This window comes from Convolutriloba macropyga, chromosome 7 (genome assembly GCF_964194025.1).
Source record: "Convolutriloba macropyga chromosome 7, txConMacr16.3, whole genome shotgun sequence".
Taxonomy (NCBI): domain Eukaryota; kingdom Metazoa; phylum Xenacoelomorpha; order Acoela; family Convolutidae; genus Convolutriloba; species Convolutriloba macropyga.
This window is the reverse complement of record NC_134474.1, coordinates 31,357,344-31,382,391: the sequence shown is the minus strand read 5'-3', so window position 1 is coordinate 31,382,391 and position 25,048 is coordinate 31,357,344. Positions and strand designations below refer to the sequence as shown.

General features: G+C 35.3%; 2 protein-coding genes across 3 annotated transcripts in view; one reads left to right on the top strand and one right to left on the bottom strand.

Moving 5' to 3' along the window:
• LOC142342782 (uncharacterized) overlaps window positions 1–25,048 on the top strand; it is a 123,135-nt gene that overhangs the window by 78,375 nt on the left and 19,712 nt on the right. Inside the window, exon 18 of the mRNA XM_075394347.1 lies at window positions 14,974–15,105. Coding sequence (XP_075250462.1) covers window positions 14,974–15,105 — 132 coding nt within the window. The remainder of the gene's footprint in view (window positions 1–14,973; window positions 15,106–25,048) is intronic.
• LOC142342781 (3-hydroxyacyl-CoA dehydrogenase type-2-like) lies at window positions 1,855–14,421 on the bottom strand. Of its 2 annotated transcripts, none has more exons than XM_075394345.1 (6): window positions 14,153–14,421; window positions 4,078–4,361; window positions 3,555–3,747; window positions 3,055–3,395; window positions 2,437–2,631; window positions 1,855–2,298 (listed from the first exon to the last, which is right to left on the bottom strand). In XM_075394345.1, the coding sequence occupies exons 2-6, from the start codon at window positions 4,255–4,257 to the stop codon at window positions 2,125–2,127; spliced, it is 1,083 nt and encodes a 360-aa protein (XP_075250460.1). In that variant the 5' UTR covers window positions 4,258–4,361; window positions 14,153–14,421; the 3' UTR covers window positions 1,855–2,124. The 2 variants fall into 2 exon arrangements, with proteins under 2 accessions (XP_075250460.1, XP_075250459.1); XM_075394344.1 differs by lacking the exon at window positions 14,153–14,421 and adding an exon at window positions 14,004–14,146.

The following is a 25,048-nucleotide window of genomic DNA, read 5'->3' as shown; positions in this document are numbered from 1 at the left end:
GCAAAGGTAACTTGTCTCATGCAACTTTTTTGCTGGAACGTTTTCGCGCTTATTTCTGGAACATCCTTTGACTTCTTGAGTGACTTGTGTCTCATGCAAATTTTTTGTTGGAACGTTTTCGCGCTGATTTCTAGAACATCCTTTGACTTCTTGAGTGACTTCTTCATTTAAGAGTGATCTAATCTGCTCTCATTCTGAGATATTTTACTACTAATATCTAAACGATTGTGAGCGGAAGAATGAAAGCCATTGTAGCTTGGTGGTTAAGATGTTGGATTGGCACCCGATACGTCTGGGGTTTGAACTTCTGTAGGATTGGAGTTTTTTGCACCCATAGAACATTTTTAAGCTACACTCCCTCTAAATTAAATTGCCTCTTTCTGTCGTGGCTAATTCAGAAATAAAGTGTGTTGCTGAAATAAAAAGCACTCGGTGTTGCTAAAATGAAGGCACACGAATTAGCAACCATGGTACAGGTAACTTAGTGGGTAATGTCAATGGGTCTAAATCGAGAGGTCGCGGGTTCGAACCCCACCCTTGTAGGAGTTTCGCACCCATAGAAGTTTCTGTAGCCGATATCTGCCTCTAAATGAGATCTTCACGGCAGTCGTTCTTCAGCATTTCTACCGACGTTAGTACGTTTATGTTTTGTTAGATATATAATTAATTGCTCTCAAACGAAGTTTGTAGCAATTATATTAGTCCTGTCGGTCTTTTTTTATGCGATTTTTCGCTTGACCAATTTTTCTTCTGACGCTTTTGACTTTTCGTCCTCAAAAACGGGATAAACAGGTAGCGCCCAGCGGGCATTAAGTGCTCTTAGAGCCTTTCAGGTCTGTTTCAGCTCAAACTGTCTTGGAGACTTATACTTATACTTATGGTGTGAGGGGCGGTTCTTAGAGGTTGACACCCCCCCCCCCCCCTTTGTTGACCCCCCACCCCCACTATTGGCTCCACCCCCCCCCACCGCGCTTTTGCCCCCCCCCCACCCAGTGCTGCCCTCATCAGTCCCCGGTGCACCCCCCCCCCCCGTGGCTAGCTACTGACCAAGCCAACCGGTCGTTTGAGAGCAATTCGCCCGACGTTAGTCGGTTATGTTCAAATTTGTTAAAAGAAAAAGTTTCATTTCTTAATTTTCGAAATAATATTTCAACGCATATTTTCAATGAGAAAGAAGTTGCCTGCGGCTGAAGTCAATTTCTGCTTTGATTATTTTACGACAATTTGATCATGCGCGGAGTGGTCAAAGACGAAATAATGTTGTTGACTTCTACCACTCTGCAATTGCAAATGTGTTCGTGACGTCATTTACTGCTTTCTGCATAGATTTTTTTGGTCAATGGTTATAAATTTTTAATCTTACTTGAGTTACCTCCTCTATGACTTCTCAATGACTGTCATAGACTTAAGTCACATATTAAATCTAAATACAGAATGTAAACTCATTGAATAGATGTCACTCAAGCTTGATAATTGTAAGGTTTTATTCAGTGCTTAAAAATTTATTCGAAAATAAGGATAATTTGATATCAGTTATCTTTTCAACGGCAGTTGTTGTCTTTGGCCTTGGTGATTGTGTTAACTATGGGGTCTCAGTGGTCTGTTTCGCGGCCACTGTCAGGCACTATGCAGACTATGTATGAAACTTTAGAAGTTTAAAATTGTACTTAGCCAACTAAGTTCTATTACCTTAGCTATTTGTGGTTATGAAGGTCGAGTAGATTTTTTAAATCTCGCTGAAAGCTTTGTATCCAATTTTGTTGGTATCTATCTTTCTTAATCTGGTTTGCTTTTACCTTCAGGTTTTTTAGTGTGATATGTACCAAGTGCTACATAACTCAACTGCTTAAAAAATGGAAGTCTAAAATGTTAAAGTATTAGAAGTTGATGCCATAATACAAAACTATTAATCAATATCGTCAATAGAAATGTACAACAATTAAACTGAGACACTGAGGTATTTAACAAATGCCAATGAAATACATTTTGGAACTATCATTTAATGCCTAACAGTAATGTGATCATTTTTATATGAATAAAAAGCTACGTGGTCGTTTTGCTGCTGCTCGTACGTGCAGCAATATTTATTACTACATAAAAATAATTGAGAAATATTGTCTGGAATCAAAACATAGACGCAGGTAGTCTCGAACCGCTGTCCAGTCGTATGACGGATCCGTTGATCATGGGGTTTTCATAGATTGATTGAACAAGGTGTGCGTATTCATCTGGTTGTCCTAGTCTTTTTGGGCAAAGAGGCAGGGTCTTGGCTATGTGGCTGACTGCTTGTTCTGGCGCCTGAAATGGCTCGTGTGATATTTCATTTATTACTTGAACTTAATTACCATATTGTATTTTTGGCGATGAACGTGATCTTTAACAGGTTTCCATTATCTTATTTTTAAAAATAAATAAATAAAGTGTGAAATAACCCACTTGTCGAAGCAATGGCGTGTCGAAAAATCCGGGTGATATGGCCACAACTCGGATGCCCATGGGAGCCAGATCTCTGGCAGCTGGGAGGGTCATGCTCTCCAGACCACCCTTAGAGGCGCTGTATGCCAACTGTCCCATCTGGCCATCAGAGCCTGAGATGCTGCCTGTGTTGATTATAAGACCACCTCTGCCATCCTAATAAAATATATAATAGGAACCTCAGAGTGAAGAGTGAAGAAACTGACGATGTTCGAATAGTTACAATCCGGGTGATTTTTGACAGTTAACTTTATTTTAGAAGTTCTTCAGTACAAAATATGTTTGTGCTTTTCATGCAGTTTCCGGTGCTAAAGATAGAACTCTTGAAACTCAGCAGAAGGTCTGATTGTTATTTTTGTTTGGATAAGAGCATAGCCAAATTTTGATATTCATTTTGAAAATTTTTATGCCGTTAGATTACTTCAATAATAGTGAACAGCGCTATATTGGATCTTGTTGCATTATGCACAGGGTCACTGCCAATTTCTGTTGAAATAAGTTTGTCTTTGAGCACTTTATACCTGCAAATTACCTACAGCGTGCAAAGTTATGGTCGGCAAGGCTGAATCTACAACTAACCTGTGCGTTTCCTCCATTCTTTGCCATTACCCTGCTGCAGTGTCTCATTGAGTTGAATGTCCCTATCAGGTTTGTCTTAATAACGTTGTGAAAGGATTTCTCGCTGTGCATTTTGTCCTTCTTGGCGTCATAAAGCAAGGAATGAGAGCCTATTCCGGCACAGTTCACGTTGAGAGTGATTTTGCCAAATTTTGCTATTGTTAAGTCCATAGCCTCAGCGAGGTCGTCGTCGATGTTGACGTCACCCTGTGTGAATAAACTCCTGTCTGGGCCCAACTCGAATACAATCTTCTCAGCTGATGGCTTGATATCGAATATGGAAATTTTGGCACCGAAGCGTGCTGAAACGATCATCATCTGCATCATTTTGTTTGTGTAAACATCTACTCTTTTTTTTTAAAAAAAAATGATTTCCACTGAGCCATGAGTGCTTCAAAATTTTATAATGAAAATGCTCAATAATTCTGTTGGCATTACTATTTTGGAACAGCAGTACTCACCGAATCTGCGTGCAGTGGCCGCGCCCAGCCCCGAACCACCACCGGTGATAAAAACGACTGTCGAAGAGTCAACTCGGTTTAGCGTTGTTGTAGGACTGTTGCTTCCATCGTGTGAGATTTCTAGACTTTCAAGGTCAAAGCTGTTGCTCATACTCATGCTCATAGAGTTCTCGTGCTCTGCATTTGACGAAACCTAATTTTTCAGGGAATTTTTCAATGATCATTTAAGACTTCATTTGCTCTAGCCAAGCCTAGTGCAAATGAATTTGAAAAATTTGACTGTAAAAAAACTGTATATTTTGAAGCAAAAAACCAAGCATTCAGTATCCTAAATTGCTGAGAATTTAACACGGAAAGATGAAATCATGCCTATTCAAATATTTTTCAGGCATTCCTAAGTTGTAATGTTTCAGGGTAATCAAAACTAGGATTTAGAAATCAGTTTTTAATATTAATCTCATACAAAAGTAGAGTTTGCAGGTCATCTGGAAATTGTTCAAATGGCGAATGTTCTGAAGCTCACCTGAGATCTGCCATTGCTGTTGTGATGATTATGATGCGATGTTCCATTGGCGTATGTGCTTGAGGTGGAAAGGGACGCCTCTAACGACGAGGAGTAATTCCCGATTCCATTCTGGTAGTGATCCCCTTTGGAATGTTTGTTATTGGGAGTCACTCCGTTCATTGCTTTCACACCGTCCATACTTCCCAGCCGGACACAGGGGTTCCTTGTTTGTTAGGGCTGGCTAGGTGAATTGGTATATCGAAGGGTTGCCTTATCGTTATCGGCTGAAGATTGTCAAAGTTCTGTGAAAGATTTGACAGAAGTTAGGGTTTGGTCTCAGTTGCTAATATTTGGGATCTGATAACTTGATAAAAGATCTGAGAAAACGTCGATTATCTCTGACAAATAGAAACAATTAACGGTAGCTACAATCTGTTTGTAATTGTGGGAAATCGATGGCAGCAGCAATACATCAATTAGTTACAATCAGTGAGGCGTTTTCTTTGCTTTGAAATTATTTGAGCAAATGACAGTCAATGTTAAATTTTGAGGTAAAATATCGTATAAATAGTAGTAAAATTACACTTCGAATTTATAGCAGGCGTCATTGATGAAATTTCGATACAAATATCACGCCACTAGATACTTTATTAGCTAATATCACTACTGCGTTGTTTGGCTTTTCAAATACCAAACGTTATCACAGGATGTTTTTATCAGAACTTAATAAAGACTATAATTTCGAAAATATTTAAAAGTCAAGGAATCCGAAAATTATAGAAGTTTCAAAATCTTTTCAAATTATCTAAGAAACTTACAAATATTAAGAAACTTACAGATATCTAAAAAGTCGAAATCGCGAAATTTCGTAAATTTTAAAGTAAACTGAGTTGTATTTTTGAAAAAAAATATATGACTGAAAATGACCTCTTCAAACAGCTTTCTCTCAACAAATAATAAAGTCGACTCAGAATGAAAATGGTAAACAATGGAAGTTCCTTATAAAGAAAGTTTAGGATTCCGTTTATCTTTGGCAGATGGGTCCGATATGTTAAGTCACCAATACCCACCAGAGACTGAAGAGGGAATTGGAAAAATAGGCTTGGCTAATTACCACGATAAACAATTTGAATTAAAACTGAATGGAGATAATTCAACTTGAGCGAACTTCATGTGAAACACGATACAGATTAAGTTAGAGTAGGGAACATTAACTGTGGGTCTTTCCTGGAGCACAGGTTCAGCCCTCCTTAAATCCGGCTTAAAAGTGAGTAAATGTAAATATTGATGGCTGTTCAAGTCAATTTTGTGGAATTATTTCCAAATTGCCACACCAAAATAGAACAGTAAATTAATAGGTGGGAGATAGAGGGGAGAGGGAGAGAGCGAGGGGTGAAGATTAAGATTTGAGAAGTTTAGCGCCAAAGGGCTGAATTAGTAGCAGTTACAATCTGAATGGAACCAATACTCGAGTTATTTGTGAATTGAACCAACTGGAAACTTCCCTTCGGGGCTCTAAGCAAAGTGACAACAAGTATCCCCCGTTTTGAAGTTACGTTTGAGCAGTGTGATTAAACTTGTGAATCACGCGGGACGGGTTAATGTTTGAATGCTTTTGAAGGCCAAATTGTCAAAGCATTTCTTCTGATTTCTAGCTCTTAAGTAAGTCACATGATTAAGCTGTTTACAATTGTGTCACTTAACCCAACGTAATCGAGCCAACGTTTCAAAATAAACCAAAACATGGCCTTCTAAGGAATGTTTCTATTGAAGGATTGAGAGATCCTTTCTTCTGTAGAGGGGGCAAAAACTCTTTCAAGGAATATGTGAAAAAGTGTTGTCAAATGATATTGATCCAGTTGTAGTGAAAACTATTCGACAGCTGTTAAGAGGTCACTTTTGCCATCAGAATTGCTCCAGCTTCATGGTTCAATTAATCTAGAAAAAATTTGGTATTCAGAAAGTTATCATTCAGAATTTGTGATTTAGAATTAGTTCATGATTTTCTCATTGTTCGGAAGGGCTACTTTTTTTAAGTTCTTAACTCTGATTCTTTACCAAACTATCTTTCTCGCAAGCACATTTTTCTTGCCACTGCTCAGATTAGATTGATGCATATCTTTTTAATAGCCGCACAGCGATAGCTGAGGCTATTATTGGCCTTCTCTTGGTTTTTTTTTTTATTTCGTCGTCATGATTTTTGTTACGACCATATGACGTCACAGCCATTTTTTGTTCATTCGTTCATGCAATTTCAACTGAATTGCATGTGTGACGTCATTTTTCGCTCTTAGTGGAGCGAGTTTTTTTGTTCATGCGCGTGATTAAATTTTTGGTCACACTTGACTTACCTCACTCTCAAAAATGACTTCCTCACTTTGAAATTGACTTTTATTTACTTTAATTCAAAGAGATAAGGTCAAATGGGTGTGTATCACTCTAAATGAAGGTTATTTGAGATCAGCTAATAGAGGCAACAATAACTTATACAGATTTTTAATCAAAATATAACAGATCAGCCTTCAATGAAAAGACGAATTTTTTTGGTCTGTCTTTTTTACAGTTTTTTTTAGACTGCCGATCTACGAATCTATTGCGGCTATTTTCTGGCAATCTGCCAGCTATGTTTTAATAGCCGCACAGCGATAGCTGAGGCTATTATTGGCCTTCTCTTGGTTTTTTTACGACTCGAAGAGGAGTATTGGTTTTCTCTCGGTTTTTTTTTTTTACAGGAAGTAGATTTGTTCACGCGGCATTTTGACCTAAAAGCGAAAGTGAGAAAAGCTGTCTTGGTGAACAAATTTTTGCTAAGCGAGAGAAGTTTTTTGATCATGCGCTGCGTTTAGTGAATGACTTTTTGACTTTGAAAAGTGGTTTTTGACTGAATGGCATATATAGATAACCGTTTTTAGCCGTTTTTTCGTCTAAGTGGCCAATTTTTTTTTGCTTGTAATTTGGTTTTTTGTAGAAATAATTTTTTTTTCGATACTATATTGAAATGCCAACATCGGAGATTGATGCCACAGTGTTTTGCAGAGCCTGAATATGGGTTTCAATTTGAAAATTGGCACATATTTTTTGATTTTTTTGTTAATTTTTGACTTTTTTCTATTAATTTCTTCATTCTTAGATCTTTTAACCGTCTTTCTGTCCAAAATCAGTTCTTTTGGCAACTTCCCTTTGATAATTCATATACTTAACGCCTCTCTCTACCTCGGTGTATTTTTGTTTTATAAAATTGTACATATGCTAATCCAATTTTGGTAGTTTTTTCCCGATTTTTGTCAGTTTTTTGTTTGTATTTTGATTGTAATTACTAGAAATAGTCTTTTTGTGCTACATGAGGGACCTTAATTGCGTTTTAATAAAAATTCAATCATTTTTTGGAGTTCAGTTTTTGAAAAACAGTTGAAGCTTTTTCGTAAATGCAGTCTTAAAAGTTTGTTGATAATTTTTTTTTTGCAAAATGTTTCAATGTTTTATATTTTTGAGTTCTGCTTTTTCCTATTTTTTTGTTCTCTTCAGGAGGATAGATTTTTGTATCGGATGACTAGTTATCTTTTCTAGGTCTCGAATGTTGAGCAGTGAACTGTATTTGTTTTTCTTGATTTTTTAATTTGATTTTTAACTTTTTAAAAAACAAGAATGCCTTTTTGTTACGGTGTTCCTTACATTGTGCCCATATTCTTAAAATTCTAGTTAGTATCATTCTAGCTTTGTCCTGGCACCTATTTTTATTTTTGGTATATTGATTTTTTCAGCTTCCATTTTTCATGAAAGCAGTATTAAAAGTTTTTTGACCTTTTTCTGTAAAATATTTAATGTTTCGTATGTTTGATATCTGGTTTTTCTCATTTTTTTGTTCACTTCAGGAGGATAGATCTTTATATTGGACGACTAGTTATCTTTTCTATGTCTCTAATGCTGAACAATGAAATGTATTCGTTTTTCTTGAATTTTGTTTTTTTTTATTTTTGACTTTCAAAAATCAAGAATGTGTTTTTTTACGGTGTTCTTCATATTGTGTCCATGTTCTTATCATTCTAGTTAGTATCATTTTAGTTTTGTCCTGGCAGCTTTTTATGGCACATTTATTTTTGGTTGTTTCAGTTGTTAAAAAATTGAATGATTTCAGCATTTTCTTAGATTTTCGTCATTTCTTTGTTTGCAATTGATTTCATTCAACACAAGGCAGTACTGAGAGTTTGCTAGCCAGCTTTTTCCAAAAGCTCTACTTAATACTATCTACTGCAACTTCCTTCCGGCCTTGGTGTTAATTTAAACGATTTTTTGCCTTTGAACATTTTTCTGCTGCTTGTCTTTTCTATGATTATTTTAATTTTTGAATTAGTTTTAAATCATGTTGTCTAGCATATGCAGAACAAGGGAGAAGTATGTGCCGTTTTTTGTTTTAATTGCAGTGATTAGAACTGTAATTATAGTGGTTTTCTGATTCTTAAATTTGAGTATTCTTTTTTTAAAAAAAAAGATTTAACTTAGTTTCTAAGATTGTTATCTGCCGTTTGCTTTTCTGATCTTTTTGAGATCAGAATCATGAATTATTTGAGGGCAATTGATAGCGCTTTCAGCTGTTTTAGGCCATCAGTTTTTTGACCTGCTTATCTATTTCGGATTTTTTAACGTTATCAGACATTTTCAACAATATAAAGTTTTGCTGCATTTTTTTCTTGGTGACAGTGGTTTAAGTTTCACCAATTTTTAGATCAGACCAGGGGAGGTAATGAGTTAATGGTTGAATTCAATTGGTAATTGCTTCAGCTGCAATTAGGGTTTTGTTTGTGAGGTTTTGCGGCTTCGAGTTGCTTCCGGAATTCTTCCGGCTATGTTTTTTTATTTCGTCGTCATGATTTTTGTTACGACCATATGACGTCACAGCCATTTTTTGTTCATTCGTTCATGCAATTTCAACTGAATTGCATGTGTGACGTCATTTTTCGCTCTTAGTGGAGCGAGTTTTTTTGTTCATGCGCGTGATTAAATTTTTGGTCACACTTGACTTACCTCACTCTCAAAAATGACTTCCTCACTTTGAAATTGACTTTTATTTACTTTAATTCAAAGAGATAAGGTCAAATGGGTGTGTATCACTCTAAATGAAGGTTATTTGAGATCAGCTAATAGAGGCAGCAATAACTTATACAGATTTTTAATCAAAATATAACAGATCAGCCTTCAATGAAAAGACGAATTTTTTTGGTCTGTCTTTTTTACAGTTTTTTTTAGACTGCCGATCTACGAATCTATTGCGGCTATTTTCTGGCAATCTGCCAGCTTTGTTAATTCTTTTAAAAAAAATTTCAGCCCAAAAAAAGCTGCAATACGGGCATATGTAATTGAAATCATTAGCAGGTATTATACGCAGAAATCAACAGCAAGTTATTGTAGAATCGGTATGAATTGATATGGACAGAGTTCTTCTTATAATTAGAAATTAATCGCATAATAGCAAAACGGCTCAAAATGCAAAACCGACATTTGCGAGTCTTTGTGAGGCCATTGGACTCTTGGAGCACAGGAGCTTGTGATCGCATTAATTTTTCTCTGTTCCTTTATCTTCAATTCAGTTGCTGGTTAATTGCGAGTAGTCTGATAACATAATAGCAAAAAATTTTGAAGCGGTATTTAACTTCGATCATCTAAGAGCATTTCTAGTACCTCTGGTTATTTATTTGATACAATACGCGTCCTATACTTTTGTAAATGCAGTTAGAATAAATCAGCCACCAAGGGGTCAGAATGCAGTTTTATTTTTATTAGTTTGCTGTATTTAAGAATTGGTATGAAAAATGTCAGGTGTGTTAATGATTGACTTTTAGTTAATCTCGATCGATGTACCACGCAATTTTCGTAGTCGTGTGTTTCTAGTTTGTTTGAATAATTTTGACTAATGCCTAATTTTTGTTTGACCGCATTGAATTTTCGAGTTTTAACAGCTAGATTTTTTTGCGATATAAATTGATGTCTGATTCACCTCACTCGAGAAAGTGGCTTTTGAACTTCAAAACCAGTATGTTTTGAAGGTCAAAGGAGCTCATGTGTGTAATTAAGGTCCCATATGAAAATGCTTCTGCGACGTGACAAGCCTTATTAATTTGTCGCTGAACGTCTTTCACATTGTTTTTAATTGCTCCCAAACGAAGTTTGTAGCAACTATATTAGTCCTGTCGGTATTTTTCGATTGACCGATTTTTCGTCTGACCCATTTGACTTTTCGTCCTCAGAAACGGGATAAACAGGTAGCGCCCTGCGGGAATTAAGTGCTATTAGAGCCTTTCAGCTCACTAGTCTCCAAATATGCGATTAACAGAAACTGTTTTGGAGACATACTTATGGTGTGAAGGCCCCCTCTCACTTTACCCCCACACCAATCCTTTCCCTGCACATCGTTCAGGTCGTAAGGGCCCCGTGCGGCCAAGAACCGCCCTCCCACCGTTGCCCCACCCCACTGTCCCCCCATTCAGCACCCCGGTGCACCCCCCCCCGCTGCGCTCACCTCAGGCCCATTCAGTTAAGCTAAAGCTAGCCTCACTATACCGTGGCTAGCTGCTGACGAAGTCAATCGCTCGGCGGTAGTTGAGAGCAATTCGCCTGACGTTAGTCGGTTGTTTAGAGCTGCGTCGATATTTTGAGTTTTTATTTTTATCTGTATCTACCTATATTATACGGCACTCAACACTATTTCTCAAGTATTCCGACAATGTGCCCGCATTGTTTAGATTTTCATTTCTTCGTTATTTTCTATATGAGGTATAAGCGCTTCGAAAATTTTGTGTGTCAAAGAGGACAGCTTTTTCGTAATTTGTTCCACGTCATTTTAAATGAATGAATTTTAGATTCTCCCTGTCAATTGATTATACAAACAATTGTAACAAAGGCGAATAACTAACGAAAATGAAAAACATAGCTGGACATGTCCTGAATTACAATCCAAAGAATTGAATTAACTAATGACCTGAAATTTTTTTACAGAATTATCAATCTCAAACAGGCAAACAACCCATGAGCATAGAGGCGCGTCAATAAACAAAAAATCTAGAACCAATTCGAAAAGGTCTTTTTCCAAGATCTTGTGTTTTGAGAAACAATGAAAATCATATTAACACTTTATAAAAAAACTCAGTGTCAAAATCAAAAAATCAATTCCTTTTAACTCGAGCATCTATTTAGATGCACCCTTTTCTCATCAGCAAACAATGAAACTTGTATTAAATGGGACTAAAAATAAAAACAAAAATATAACCAATATTTGCAAAAAATAAAACTGGCTCATACTATTTAAACATTAATATAAAAATCATCGAAAGCATTAGCTAGGCACTGAATGAAAATTTTCAATAAGTTTTCAAATTTTAAGTCATTAATTATTAGCAACCGAAGAGACCTGTCACTATTGAGAATAAGACTGCAATCAGTTCTACAAATACATGCAAAAATCAACAATTTATTAATAATTTTCTAATAATGAACAGCGTATATCTCGAAGAAAGAAATAACCATGACCTGAAATTATCAACTCGTTTGATTTAAGCAACCCTAGCAACTGTTGAGACCTGTCATTAATGAAACCAAGAGATAAGACAACAAAGTGACAAAATTCAAAATTTTTTTTCAAAATTTGCAAAATTCAAAAAAATCGACAATACTTGAAAACAAGTAGTTTCAGAGTTTAGAAAAATAGCTTTAAGTTGAAAAGTAAAGTCGATCAACTCAATCTCTACTAGGAACCCATGAGATCTGTCCTTAATGCGATTAAATCACGAGACAAATGACGAGCAAAAAGCTTGGCAACTGAACAAAAAACTCAAAAAATCACTGAACATTTTTGAGAATAAATAGCGTCAAAGTCCCAAAACCACTATACTATGAATTCACATCATTAGTCAGATTCATTTTTGTCTGATTAGCAGCGAACAACAGCGGTTATTAATGATACTAAGTGATAGGACACGACTAATATTTGAAAAAACTTGAAATATTTACTAATATTTTTATGACAAATAGTGACAATGTCATAAAAAGCTATAGCTGCCCATTAATGAAATCAAGCAATTGGAAATTGGCGCGATTGGAACACATATGTATCATTTTGTTGAACTATCGGCAAAAGCATGTTAAACTACGGCATGTTAAACTATCGGCAAAAGCATGTTAAGATAACTCCCAGCCTGCCGTGTGAGCGATCCAACGGTAGTCGGTTAAGTTATCACGTTATCGACTCTCTTTTTACGCGATCTACTCAGCTCTGTGCGTGACTTCAATTTTTTCATTTATTGGAGTATCGTTTGTTATCCGCTTGAGTTTTTTTTATCTTTTGGAAGTTTTTTGTAGTCTTCACCGACTCGCGCTCAAAATTCTGACTTCCTCGCGCTCAAAATGTATTATTTATACATTTATTGGTGTTATAAAAGTCAGCTGAGGATGTCTTAGTCTATTTGAGGTTATTGGAGCAAGCTTTCGGAAACAATATGCAAGTCTAAGTAAATTTAAAATGTCTCGTTTTTCATGTTTTCTCTTTGTAATTTGAGACAAGATCCATGAGGCAATCGTAGCCGTTTTCTGACTATGTACCAGCTATGTTTTGTGTTTTTTAATGTTCTTATCCCTATGTGGGTCGATACTTGCTATTTACGACATTCTGTAGGCTTTAATATTGCAAAATTTCATCAATTTGAGAACGGCAAAGTAGTAATTGTTCGGTAACTTGAGACTTTATTGGAAATATCTGACTTCATTTTTATTTGTGAGTATCAGGTGCAGTCTGTAATTGAATCTATGGGTGGCTACAGAATCGCTAAAGTCCATGGTGGACAAATCTGGTTTTAGATCTGTGGATTCATCGTGAATTAAAGTTACTCTAAATGTACATCAAAGTTACGTTTAGTTACTGAAAATATAATTAGCCAATTGCAATTTTGTGAACTATACTTTCGGATTTCAAGTCTGCTGCAAATTTTTCTCCTGAAACTTGAGAGGACAGTTAAAATGTTCTTGGGGCAAAAAAATAAAAGTGACCAATTTGAAAAACCCTGGTATCAATAGCTCTAGAATCTAGAATCCCACTTAGACTTTTTCAACTTTTACTTATAAAAGTATAAAAAGGTATTTAAGGTATAAAAAGTATAAAATAATAATTTATTTTTAATCCCTGTGTACTGGTGTTTTGAATTTGTTGCTATTTTTTTCGCATATGTTGATTGAGACCATTTCCTTGAAATTATTCGGTTATATTTGTGCTATTGGGCTAAATCAAACTGGTGCAATATTTAAAACATTTCCTTGATAACCCATCACTGATGGATTAACCCCTTCTGTTCTGAGTTGACTTCGTCATGCTTTTATTGATTTGGAGCAGGAAATTTTACGGCTGTGGAGTTAGTTGTTTATTTTTGCTTCATTTGATTATGTGATTGGTCAAGTGAGACCACCTGTCGCACAATTGGGGATTGAACTTGAAAGTGAACCAAATAGATCTTAATTCCGAATGAGTCTTAACAAAATAGTTGTCAAAATGTTGGTGGTAGGTAGCCTTGGTTGGTGTGTGTGGTGGCTACTGGACAACCACGGTCCATGTAGTTTGTTTACAGTAATTAGTCTAGACATACATTGATTTTAGTACCAGTTCAAGGTGGTCCCAACACAATTAATCTAACCAGAGTCAGGATCAATAGCCTTGAAGCTTAATACGAGTGTGGCATTACTATTTGTGAAATGTGAATAAGTTGTGACCACGTGTGTGTGTGTGTGTGTGTGTGTCTGCATGTGTGAGTACGTGTGCGTGGGTATATGTATATGCGTGGTCTCCGCCCCAACAAGGACCATGATTGACAAGGCTAAATTGTGGTGACCTACACCTAACAGACAGACAAACGTAGATTATTATTATCATTGCTACTACTATTAGTAATTCATAAGTACCAACTAACCTTCTGTCTAGTTTGAAGAAGCATAAATCAAAGGAACTCCTACTTGTAAAAGAGAAAAGAGTAGCAAAGTTGTAATATGAACTCAATTAGAGTTGGTTAATTTTGGGTTTGGGTAATAATAAACGGATTTTATCCTGAAGTGAACTAACTCTCTCTAATGCAAGCTGGCTGAAGGAGGTCAATTTGCGTTTGTTTTGTTGACGAGGAAATGTTTAAGAAGGACCGTTATTTGACAAAATGCAAAGGAATAAACAGTTGTTTTTGTTTTTGTTGTTTTGTTTCACACTCTTGATGACTAAGAACTGATGGATCACTGCGTCTTTAATTAGGTAATTAAGGGTCAATGACTTCAGTTTAGCTAACTGTAATGCGCTTGGAATATTGTTTGTTTGTTTGTGTGCTGTTATTTACTAGTAAAAGCTCAGGTCAATAGCATTAGGCTGACCTTTATCCCTGATTTCCTACATGCCTCGTTATCAAGCCTAAATTTTAAATTTTGCAGCTGAGGTAACAGAAATACGGATTATTTCTGAGTTGTTAAGTGGGAAATTTGCTCTGCGTAATTCAATATACAAGTAACTAAGAATTGAAATTCTGCTATTGATTCCAGGTGTATCGAACTGCGCCTTTTGAAAATGGCGAATCTTTAATTTGAACTGAAAAAAAACTATGGAAAAAATTTGAAGTGCCAGAGATTTTTTTTAAATTGTCAACGTTTCCCTTATTTTTAGAGCGTTTTGGAAAATAGTTTCAAGAACTATTCGATATTCTTGACATCGTTTAGATGCTGAAAGATCAAAAATTTGGTTGGATAAATGAAATGCGTTTGTTTCTTATTATTCCCATGGTTAAAGAAGAAATTCCCGAATTTAAAATACTTGTCAGCTTCGAAGTTCTTTTCAAAACGCGAGCTGGCAGAGAGTGAACTGTCATAACTGGAGCATGTAATGAAAGTGAGCTTGTGTTTTAGATTTGTGCTGGACTCTTTGCCGGAACAGCAGGGTAGACCCCAGTCAGCAAGTGCACTTCAAACAGCAGCCAATGGCAAGACTAGCAATGCTGCTGCTAAGCCACGAAAAAGTGTCAGCAGTGACATGGCTAGGTATCGCTCTCGTACTCTCGAATAGGGTGCTAAGTCTTCAAGTAGCTCCGAATAGTAGCTCCAAGTTCTTCCCTCTAAGAATTTAACGTAGTTTAAAGTATGGATATTCTTAAAGTCATTTCTCAGTTTTTAAAAGTTAAGAGAACAATACAGTTAGCAGGACTACTCGTAATTTTGAAACCGTAATTGAAGTTTTTTAGCTCTGGAACGAAGCTGCTGGGTAGCTCCCATGGAGCCTTAGTAAGCTCTAAGTGTACGGTTTATCGACGCTGCTGATGTAGTAATAAATTTAGTAGGTTTGGATACCCTCACCCATTATCCAGTGATGCTAGCTTCCCTTATTAATCGCCGCACAGCGATAGCTGGGGCTATTATTGGCCTTCTCTTGGTTTTTTACAATTCAAAGATTTTGAATTGTATTGGGGCGCTGTCTTTAAGATCTGTTCACACATTTTCATGATTTTTGAAGTCAAATTGGAGTGGTGATTTTGGTCACGCCGAAACAGGAAGTGGAGCGACAAAGAGAATGGTTTTGCGACGTGAATTTTTTTTGCTCTAATTTTAAACTAGAGTGAGAGAACGGTGTTGGAATAAAAATTCGTTTTCTCGGTAGTGATTTCTTGTTCACATGCGGCAATTTCACTCTGATTTTAACTGTTCTTTCGATTTTTTCTATCTGATTTTTTTCAAGTGGTTTTCTCAATGCATTCATAGTTCGTTCTAGGTCTAGTTTTATGTTTAATCGATGAAAATGGCGTGTGTGACGTCATTTTTCGCTCTTAGTTGAACGAGTTTTTTTGTTCATTCGCGTGATTAATTTTTTGCTTACACCTGACTTACCTCACACTCAAAAATGACTTCCTCACTTTGAAATTGACTTTTATTTACTCTAATTCAAAGAGATACGGTCAAATGGGTGTTTGTCACTCTAAATGAAGGTAATTTGAGAGCAGCTAATAGAGGCAGCAAAAACTTATATATTTTTAATCAAAACAACATATCAGCCTTCAATTAAAAGACGAATTTTTTGGTCTGTCTTTTTTACTGTTTTTTTGAGACTGCAGATTTACGAAGCAATTGCGGCTATTTTCTGGCAATCTGCTATGTTCTTAAGCGAGCGACAATGGACGCCAACCCCGCCGGGCCTTTCGAGAGCAATTCGTCCGACGGTAGTCGAAAATGTTTGATTTTTAATAGGGCTATTATAGTGGCCCTCCTTTTTTTTTACAATACAAAGCATTTCAATTAGGTCTTTTTGAAACATATGTTCAAACATTTTCGTGGTGTTTGATGTTAAATTGAAATGATGGTTTTGAGCGCAAGAGTGAGTGGCGCAAAAGTAGAGTGAGAGAAAAACGTTAGAAAAAGTTTCCGTTTTCTCTAGGGGATTTTTTGTTCACATGTTGCTATTTGACTTATGTTTTTAATAGCCGCCGTCAGCCTCTAAACGGCCGTTTTTTGGCAATTTTTAGAGTCCGAGAGTTGGATTGTATTGTTGCTATGTGCGAAGCTGTGAGCAGAGCGTAGCTCTATTGCGGTGTTCCTGATTTTGTTTCCGTCGACCACGCTCTTTTTTCGTTTTGTTTTTCAGACAGCAAAGCTAAAAACTTCTTCCTCTCACTAGCGGCGTTTGCGCGCGCGATGTAATTCCTCATTCTCTCTTAAGTTTAAACTGAAGTTTAATTTGAATTAGTTTAAGGTCCCTATTAAGAAAACCTTCGAAGTGAATTTTAACAAGCTTTTTTAATTTATCGCTAATTTCGACAGCTTTTCAGAGGCGTTGATAACTCTTTCAACTTATATCTGTATCTGTTTCTTTCTGTATTATGCCTCACTTAAGTCCAATTTGTGCACTCTGCTGGGTGGTTTGTCACATGTTTCAGACATTTTCTCATAACTTTGAGATTTCAAAACGGGATAAACAGGTAACGCCAGGTGGGCGATGATATTCATTAGAAGCCCTCGACAATCTTTAGTAGTCTTTCTGTTGCTTGGAGTGCTGAAGCTATCGGAAGACCAAATTTCAAGGGCACCAGAATTTTTTGGAGTCATGTTTGGAGCCCAAAATGGTGCATTATTTTTTTGATTATTTTTAAATGGACGTCTGTCAAAGTTGATGTAGGTCTTTTGCAAAGCATTATTAGTTTTATTTTTTGGCCGTTGTTTGAACTATATCTTTTGGGAAGGCAAACTTAAACACGCAATGTGTTAAAATTTGCATTTTTTCCGTTTTTTTGTACAATTTGTTTCAATTTCTGGGTGTCTGATCATCAGTGGCCAGTGAAAACTCTTTATGGTGTGAAAATACATTACTGCATAGGTTCAAATGGCAATAAATTTGTATTGATTGATAATAATATAACAAAATTTGGCAACTTTTCTTAAAATAAGTTTGAGCTTTTATTTGAGCTTGGTGCTGCATTTACATAAACTTCAACATTACGGTTTGAGTTTTGAAGATGCTGAAACAATAAATGTCTTTTTAGTCTTGAGTTTTCTTATAGCCGCAAAGGGATAGCTGAGGCTTTTATTGGCCTTTTCTTGCTTTTTTTTGTCAAGATTTTTGTTACAAACATGTGACGTCACAACCACTTCAAAGCTGCTTTTTATTTATTCCTGCATGCATTTTCATTTGAATTTTGCGCGTGCGTCGTTTTTCGCTCTTTTTGGAGCGAGTCTTTTGTTCACTCTCAAAATTGACTTCCTCACTCTGAATTTGGCTTTGTTTTAATTCGAACAGATAACGTGGAGTGAGTGCGTGTCACTCAAATTGAAGGTTAGTTGAGAGCAGCTAATAGAAGTAGCAATAATTTATACAAATTGTTTGATAATAATCATCTCAGCATTTAATGAAAAAGATTTTAGTTTTGATCTATTTCTTTTACTATCTTTTTGAGACTGCAGATCTTTAAAGCTAATTTTCTAGCAATCTTAAAGCTATATCTCTTATTTCCCGTGTTTTTGCTCTGTTTGTTTTTCTGCAGGTCACTGATTTCCTCATATACCACACACTTGCTTTTCCTTTGTCCAAATTTTCTTTTTATAGCTGCGAAGCTGTACGCTGAGCGAAGCTATATTGCGGTAATCTTTGTTTTTTTTTACAATCCAAGAGTTGGATTGTTTTGGTAAACTGATCTTTTTTGTTTTCATACCTTTTTCTATGACTTTGAATTTTCAAAAGGGGATAAACAGGTAAAGATCAGTGGGTATCACGTTTCATTAGAGAGCCTTAGCCGCGTTTAGTTTTCGTTCAATGTTAAAAGGTTGTTTTTAGGAGTTTTATAGCCCAAAGTGGTGCAATTTTTCAGATTTATTGTTGGACCAGTCTACAATTAAGGTTTTTAAAAGTGGAGAAAGGTTATTTGCAAGACATAATTACTTTTTGTGACCATTTTATTAGCTATATGTTTTTAAACTCCAAACAAACCCGCAAATTTGTACTAATTTAAAAAAAAAATTGTAGTTTTTGTCAAAACGTTTTTTCATTTATTGGTTTTTTTTCTGCCCTAGGTGTCAGGAAACTCATCTAAGGTTTGATAATAAGTTGCTGAATAATTTTTTATTGGCCACGGCCTTGTTTTCAACATTTTAATATCACAAATTTTAGCAATTTGCTGATAATTTTGCTATTTCTTTCAATTTGTTGAAAATTTGAATTACTTAGGTTTATTCAGTCGCAAGAGGCCAGAAACATCCTCTAGGGTTTGATAATAGGTTACTGCTTTGTTTCTAGTGGCCATGAAATAGCTCTAAATTTTTTAATATCACGAATTTTATCAGTTTTTTGATAATTTTGCTATTTTCAAGTTTCTGACAAATTTGTCATTTTTAGGCTTCTCCAGACTCAAGAGCGCAGGAAACTCCTCGATAATAGGTTACTGACAAAATTTTTAATTGCCATGGAATGGTTTTCAACATTTCAATGTCACAAATTTTAGCAATTTTTCGATAATTTTGCGATTTCAATTCTTTAAAAACCTAATTTTTAGATTTCTCTAGTATCAAGTGCCCTAGCACCTGCTCCTGGTTTTGATATTAGGTTACTGCTTAGTTTCCAGTGGCCATTAAATAGCTGTCAAACTTTTAATATCACAAATTTTAGCAGTTTTTTGAGAATTTTGCTATTGTTTCAAGTTTTATTGCAAAATTTGTCCTTTTTTCAGCTTCTCCAGACTCAAGAGCCCAGGAACCTCCTCGATAATAGGGCACTGAAAAAAATTTGACTTGTCATGGAACGATTTTCAATATTTGAAAATCACAAATTTTTTCAATTTTTTGATAATTTTGATATTTCAAGTTTTTTTTTTTAAAAATGTCATTTTATAGGACTTACCAGTCTAAAGATCCCAGGATCCTCCTCTAGAGCTTGATAAAAGGCTACTGCTTAATTTCTAGTGGCAATTAAATAGTTCTCAACATTTTAGTATCACAATTTTTAGCAGTTTTTAAAACTTACATTTCTTAAACACTTTTTAAATTTTTTTTTAAACTTACATGTTTTAAAGTTTTTTGAAAATTGTTCACCGTCTTTCCGGCACCATGGGCGCCTTAACGTCCTCCTGAGCTTGATAATAAGATACCGCATGGTTACTAGAGTAACTGAATTGGTTGTCATTATTTCAACAACACGTGTTTTAGCAAATTTTTTGATAAAATTTAAATAATTTTCGAATTTTCTGAAAGTTTTCACGTTCCAAATTTATCGAGACAAGTGGAACTATTCAAGCCTTGAAATGGGGTACTAGATATATAGCTGGAGATCATGAAATGGCGCTGATCATATCTTTATAACTAGTTTGTATCATATTTGGTCTTCGTGGTAAAGGCTTCAAGGTTTCTAGCAATGACTATTTCTTTGTTTTGTTTGTTCGATTATTTAGTTTCTCAACTTTTGAGATAGTCTTTTTGGCTGGGATTGTTCAATTGATGTGCTGGTCAGGTAATTTAGTTCTCAGTTTTTTATTCAATTCTTTCGATTGTATTTCAGGACTTGTTGTGCTACAATTTGTTTCGTTGTCTGGCGCTCTTTAACGTTTTACATTTGTTCACACAGCAAAGCTGACAAGTCAAATGAATGACTTCTTCCCACTAACGGCATTTGCGCGCGTGACGTCATTCCTCACTCTCATATGTCAACGTTTAGTTCATTTCCGTGATTAGATTTTGGTCATACGTGACTTAACTCACTAAAATGACTTTTGCTCTTTGAAATTTAAATTTAATTTGATTTGTTGTTAAGGTTGAAGGAACTCAAATGTGTAGTAAAGGTCACTAATAAAAAGCCTTCTGTGCATTGAACGTCAACAAGCTTTGTTTTTGATCGCAGAGTGTTTTTTTCGTAGCTTTTTGAGCAGCGTCGATCACTTTTTCAACTTATATCTGTATCGGTTCCTATCTCTATTATGTGGCACGCAAGTTTGTTCCTCTTCAGCTATTCCGGCAATCTACCGGCTATGTTTTGTTTTTGAATGAAGATAGTGGTCTTCAACACGCTGATCCTAAGAATACGCAAACTTTGAATGCTGATTTTTTACAAAAATTTGTTTTTTCCTTTCGATTTTTTTTCTTACACATAATTCACGATTTTCACGTTTGGCTTCTGACTTACTTCACTCACTGCGTCAACTGAGGGTAATTAAGAGTTCTCAGCAATTTTACTCAAATTTGTCTGAGGTCAGAAAGACAATTCAAAAACTGAATATACCAATAAGGCCCGTGTGCTAAGATTTGATGTTTAAGGACTTAGTAAGTAAAGTTAGCAAAATTCCATAGAATATACTGCTAACTGTATCAAGTTTATTGTGCTTCAATTTACAGGCTGAATTCACAATTTTTTTGAATAAAACGAAACTGTTGGAAAAATCAGAACATTTTTGACGCTTGGGAAAATATACGACTTGCCGTCAATTTTTCTTTTTTCTAATTGTTTCAATCCCAAAGGCGTTGATAGGTTGCTCTTTTCCACAATTTTGCAAGCTATGATTACTGTTTGTCCGTTCGTTTCTTCTTCTAGATGGTTTCCCAATTCAGCCCTAGTCATCTCTAGATCTAGCTTTTTTAGTTTAATCAATTAAAATGCTTTGAATTGTAGTTCATAACTTTTCCTGCTGTGTTTTTCATTTAGTCGAGTGAACATTTGTTTCGCTTTACCTTAGTTCACAGCTTATTCAAAATTTCTCAAAAAATCTCGAAGTTATGCCATAAAATAAATAAAATAAAATACTCATTCCTAGTCAACAATCAATAGCTCAATAACTTTGTTTGTTCATTAATTCAACTTAAATATTGATTAATATCCCGTTCTGCTTTATTTTAAATATGTCCTGTGCTACCTTTAGACAGGCAATGTGGAAAGGGGTTCTATTTGATTTTTCTGCTAGTCTTCTTGGGGTTTGTCCTTAGCTATTTTAATTACTCGTTGTTAATTTTGTACCAGTAAACAACCAAAAAAATAATCTTTTTTGTGAAATGTTTCAGGCTAGTCTCACTCTTTTCTCATTCTGCTCAAAGTGCACTTAATCAGCAGTTGCTCAGCAAAATAAACTATAATCAGTATCGAGAAAGGTCAACAATACAAATGGGATAAAGCCACAAAACTCAGTTTAATAGCCTGCTGCTTGATCAAAATAATTCCCTCTTGATCAATTTTTTGTACAATTTTTTTTGCAATCCAAGAACTGGATTGTTTTGGTGCTGTCTATTTATTGCCCATTTTACCATGATCTTTCAAAACGGAATAAACAACTGGCGTCCAGTGGGCTTTAATTTTCATTAGAGGCCCGTCGCTGATTTTAGTAGTCTTTCAAGTATTTAATAGCCGCCCTTATCTTCTCAGCCGGCTATAATAGCGCTCCTTTTTTTTACTTACTCAAACTTTTTTTCGTTTTACCCATTTTGCCGCTTTTTCGACATTTTGCGTGAAAACTTCTCTTGGCTAGTTTCACTCTTCTGTCATTCTTCTCAAAGTCCTTTTAAACAGCAGCTGCTCAGCAAAGAAATTCAAAATGAAGAGAGTCAGTACAAAAAAAAATCAAAATCAAATAGAAACGGGATAAACCCTTAAAGCTCATTTTTAGATGCCCGGTACTTGAACTTTGTTCTCATAAGTTTTAGTTACTATCTATAATGCTTATTGGTATTGATACTAGACCCTGTAGCCTCTCACTGAGAGACAGGAGTATATTCAGTTACAAAATAACATCAAAATAAATCGCACTTAAAAATGTTTGTATCCAAAAATCAATTTTTGTTGATATCTTTTCTTTCAATCCCAATAGAGTTATGTGAATCAACGGCGGCTATTTTCCGGCAATCTGCCGGGTATGTTTAAAGTGCTGAACATGCTGAGAAGGCCTGAATTCAAAGTGAAAAGGTCTTTTTTTGTTTAATCAGTCTTAATTTGTTAAATTGTTCTTTGTGAAATTTATTTTGGTTCATATTGTGAGCCATATGTCTTTGTAATGCAAACTTAAACACCCAAATTGAAATTGATTTTAACAATTTCTGCAAGCTTTTTTAAGGGGCTGATCAAACTTTTATAGGACTTGGAGATGCCTTAGTGGGTGGTTTTTAGAGAGAAAGCAATGCTTTGAAGATATCAACATTACAAACTTTTCATTAAAATTTACTATTTTTTTCAAGTGTTGTCATTTTCGAGTTCTCGATCTTCAGAGAACGGTAAAACTCCTCTGAGGTTTGATATGATTTCGCATAATTTCTAGTGGCAATGAAATGGTTTTCAACATAATAATATCACCAAATATAGCATTTTTGCAATAAAATTCATTATTTTCAGGTTTTTCTGAAAATTTTGATTATTTTTCAAGTTTTGTAACCTTTATCGGTTCCTATCTCTATTATGTGGCACGCAAGTTTGTTCTTCTTCAGCTATTCCGACAATCTACCGGCTATGTTTTGTTTTTGAATGAAGAAAGTGGTCTTGAACACGCTGATCCTAAGAATACGTAATATTTGAATGCTGATTTTTTACAAAAATTTGTTTTCTTTCGATATTTTTTTCTTACACATAATTCACGATTTTCACGTTTGGCTTCTGACTTACTTCACTCACTGCTTCAACTGAGGGGAATAAAGATTTCTCAGCAATTTTACTCAAATTTGTCTGAAGTCAAAAAGACAATTCAAAAACTGAATATACCAATAAGGCCCGTGTGCTAAGATTTGATGTTTAAGGACTTATTTAGTAAAGTTAGCAAAGTTCCTTAGAATATACTGCTAACTGTATTAAGTTTATTGTGCTTCAATTTACAGGCTGAATTCACAATTTTTTTAATATAACGAAACTGTTGGAAAAATCAGAACCTTTTTGACGCTTGGGAAAATATACGACTTGCCGTCAATTTTTCTTTTTTCTAATTTTTTCAATCCCAAAGGCGTTGATAGGATGCTCTTTTCCGAAATTTTGCAAGCTATGATTACTGTTTGTCCGTTCGTTTCTTCTTCTAGATGGTTTCCCAGTTCAGCCCTAGTCGTCTCTAGATCTAGCTTTTTTAGTTTAATCAATTAAAATGCTTTGAATTGTAGTTCATAACTTTTCCTGCTGTGTTTTTCATTTAGTCGAGTGAACATTTGTTTCACTTTACCTTAGTTCACAGCTTATTCAAAATTTCTCAAAAAATCTCGAAGTTATGCCATAAAATAAATAAAATAAAATACTCATTCCTAGTTAACAATCAATAGCTCAATAACTTTGTTTGTTCATTAATTCAATTTAAATATTGATTAATATCCCGTTCTGCTTTATTATAAATATGTCTTGTGCTACCTTTAGACAGGCAATGTGGAAAGGGGTTCTATTTGATTTTTCTGTTCGTCTTCTCGGGGTTTATCCTTAACTATATTAATTACTCGTTAATTTTGTACCAGTCAACAACCAAAAAATTAATTCTTTTTTGTGAAATGTTTCGGGCTAGTTTCACTCTTTTCTCCTTCTGCTCAAAGTTCACTTAATCAGCAGTTGCTCAGCAAAATAAACTATAATCAGTATCGAGAAAGGTCAACAATACAAATGGGATAAAGCCACAAAACTCAGTTTAATAGCCTGCTGCTTGATCAAAATAATTCCCTCTTGATCAATTTTTTGTACAATTTTTTTTGCAATCCAAGAACTGGATTGTTTTGGTGCTGTCTATTTATTGCCCATTTTACCATGATCTTTCAAAACGGAATAAACAACTGGCGTCCAGTGGGCTTTAATTTTCATTAGAGGCCCGTCGCTGATTTTAGTAGTATTTCAAGTATCTTCTCAGCCGGCTATAATAGCGCTCCTATTTTTTTTAACTTCGTCGAATTTTTTCGCTTTACCCATTTTGCCGCTTTTTCGACATTTTGCGTGATATCTTTGACTTCTCTTGGCTAGTTTCACTCTTCTTTCATTCTTCTCAAAGTCCTTTTAAACAGCTGCTGCTCAGCAAAGCAATTCAAAATGAAGAGAGTCAGTACAAAAAGATCAAAATCAGAAATAGAAACGGGATAAACTCATAAAGCCCATTTTTAGATGCCCGGTACTTGAACTTTGTTCTCATAAGTTTTAGTTACTATCTATAATGCTTTTTGGTATTGATAGTAGACCCTGTAGCCTCTCACTGAGAGACAGGAGTATGTTCAGTTACGAAATAACATCAAAATAAATCGCACTTAAAAATGTTTTTATACAAAAATCAATTTTTGTTGATGTTATCTTTTCTTTCAATCACAATAGAGTTATGGGAATCAACGGCGGCTATTTTGCGGCAATCTGCCGGGTATGTTTAAAGTGCTGAACATGCTGAGAAGGCCTGAATTCAAAGTGAAAAGGTCTTGTTTTGAGTTTTTTGTTTAATCAGTCTTAAATTGTTCTTTGTCAAATTTATTTTGGTTCATATTGTGAGCCATATGTCTTGGTAATGCAAACTTAAACACCCAAATTGAAATTGATTTTAAC

Excerpts from the sequence above, each read along its gene's own strand:
- LOC142342781 (XM_075394345.1), bottom strand. The coding sequence starts at position 4,257 with ATGGACGGTGTGAAAGCAATGAACGGAGTGACTCCCAATAACAAACAT. Across the intron at positions 2,632-3,054 it reads AGAATGGAGGAAACGCACAG|GATGGCAGAGGTGGTCTTAT; the intron begins GTTAGTTGTAGA and ends ATATTTTATTAG. Across the intron at positions 2,299-2,436 it reads ACACGCCATTGCTTCGACAA|GCGCCAGAACAAGCAGTCAG; the intron begins GTGGGTTATTTC and ends GAGCCATTTCAG.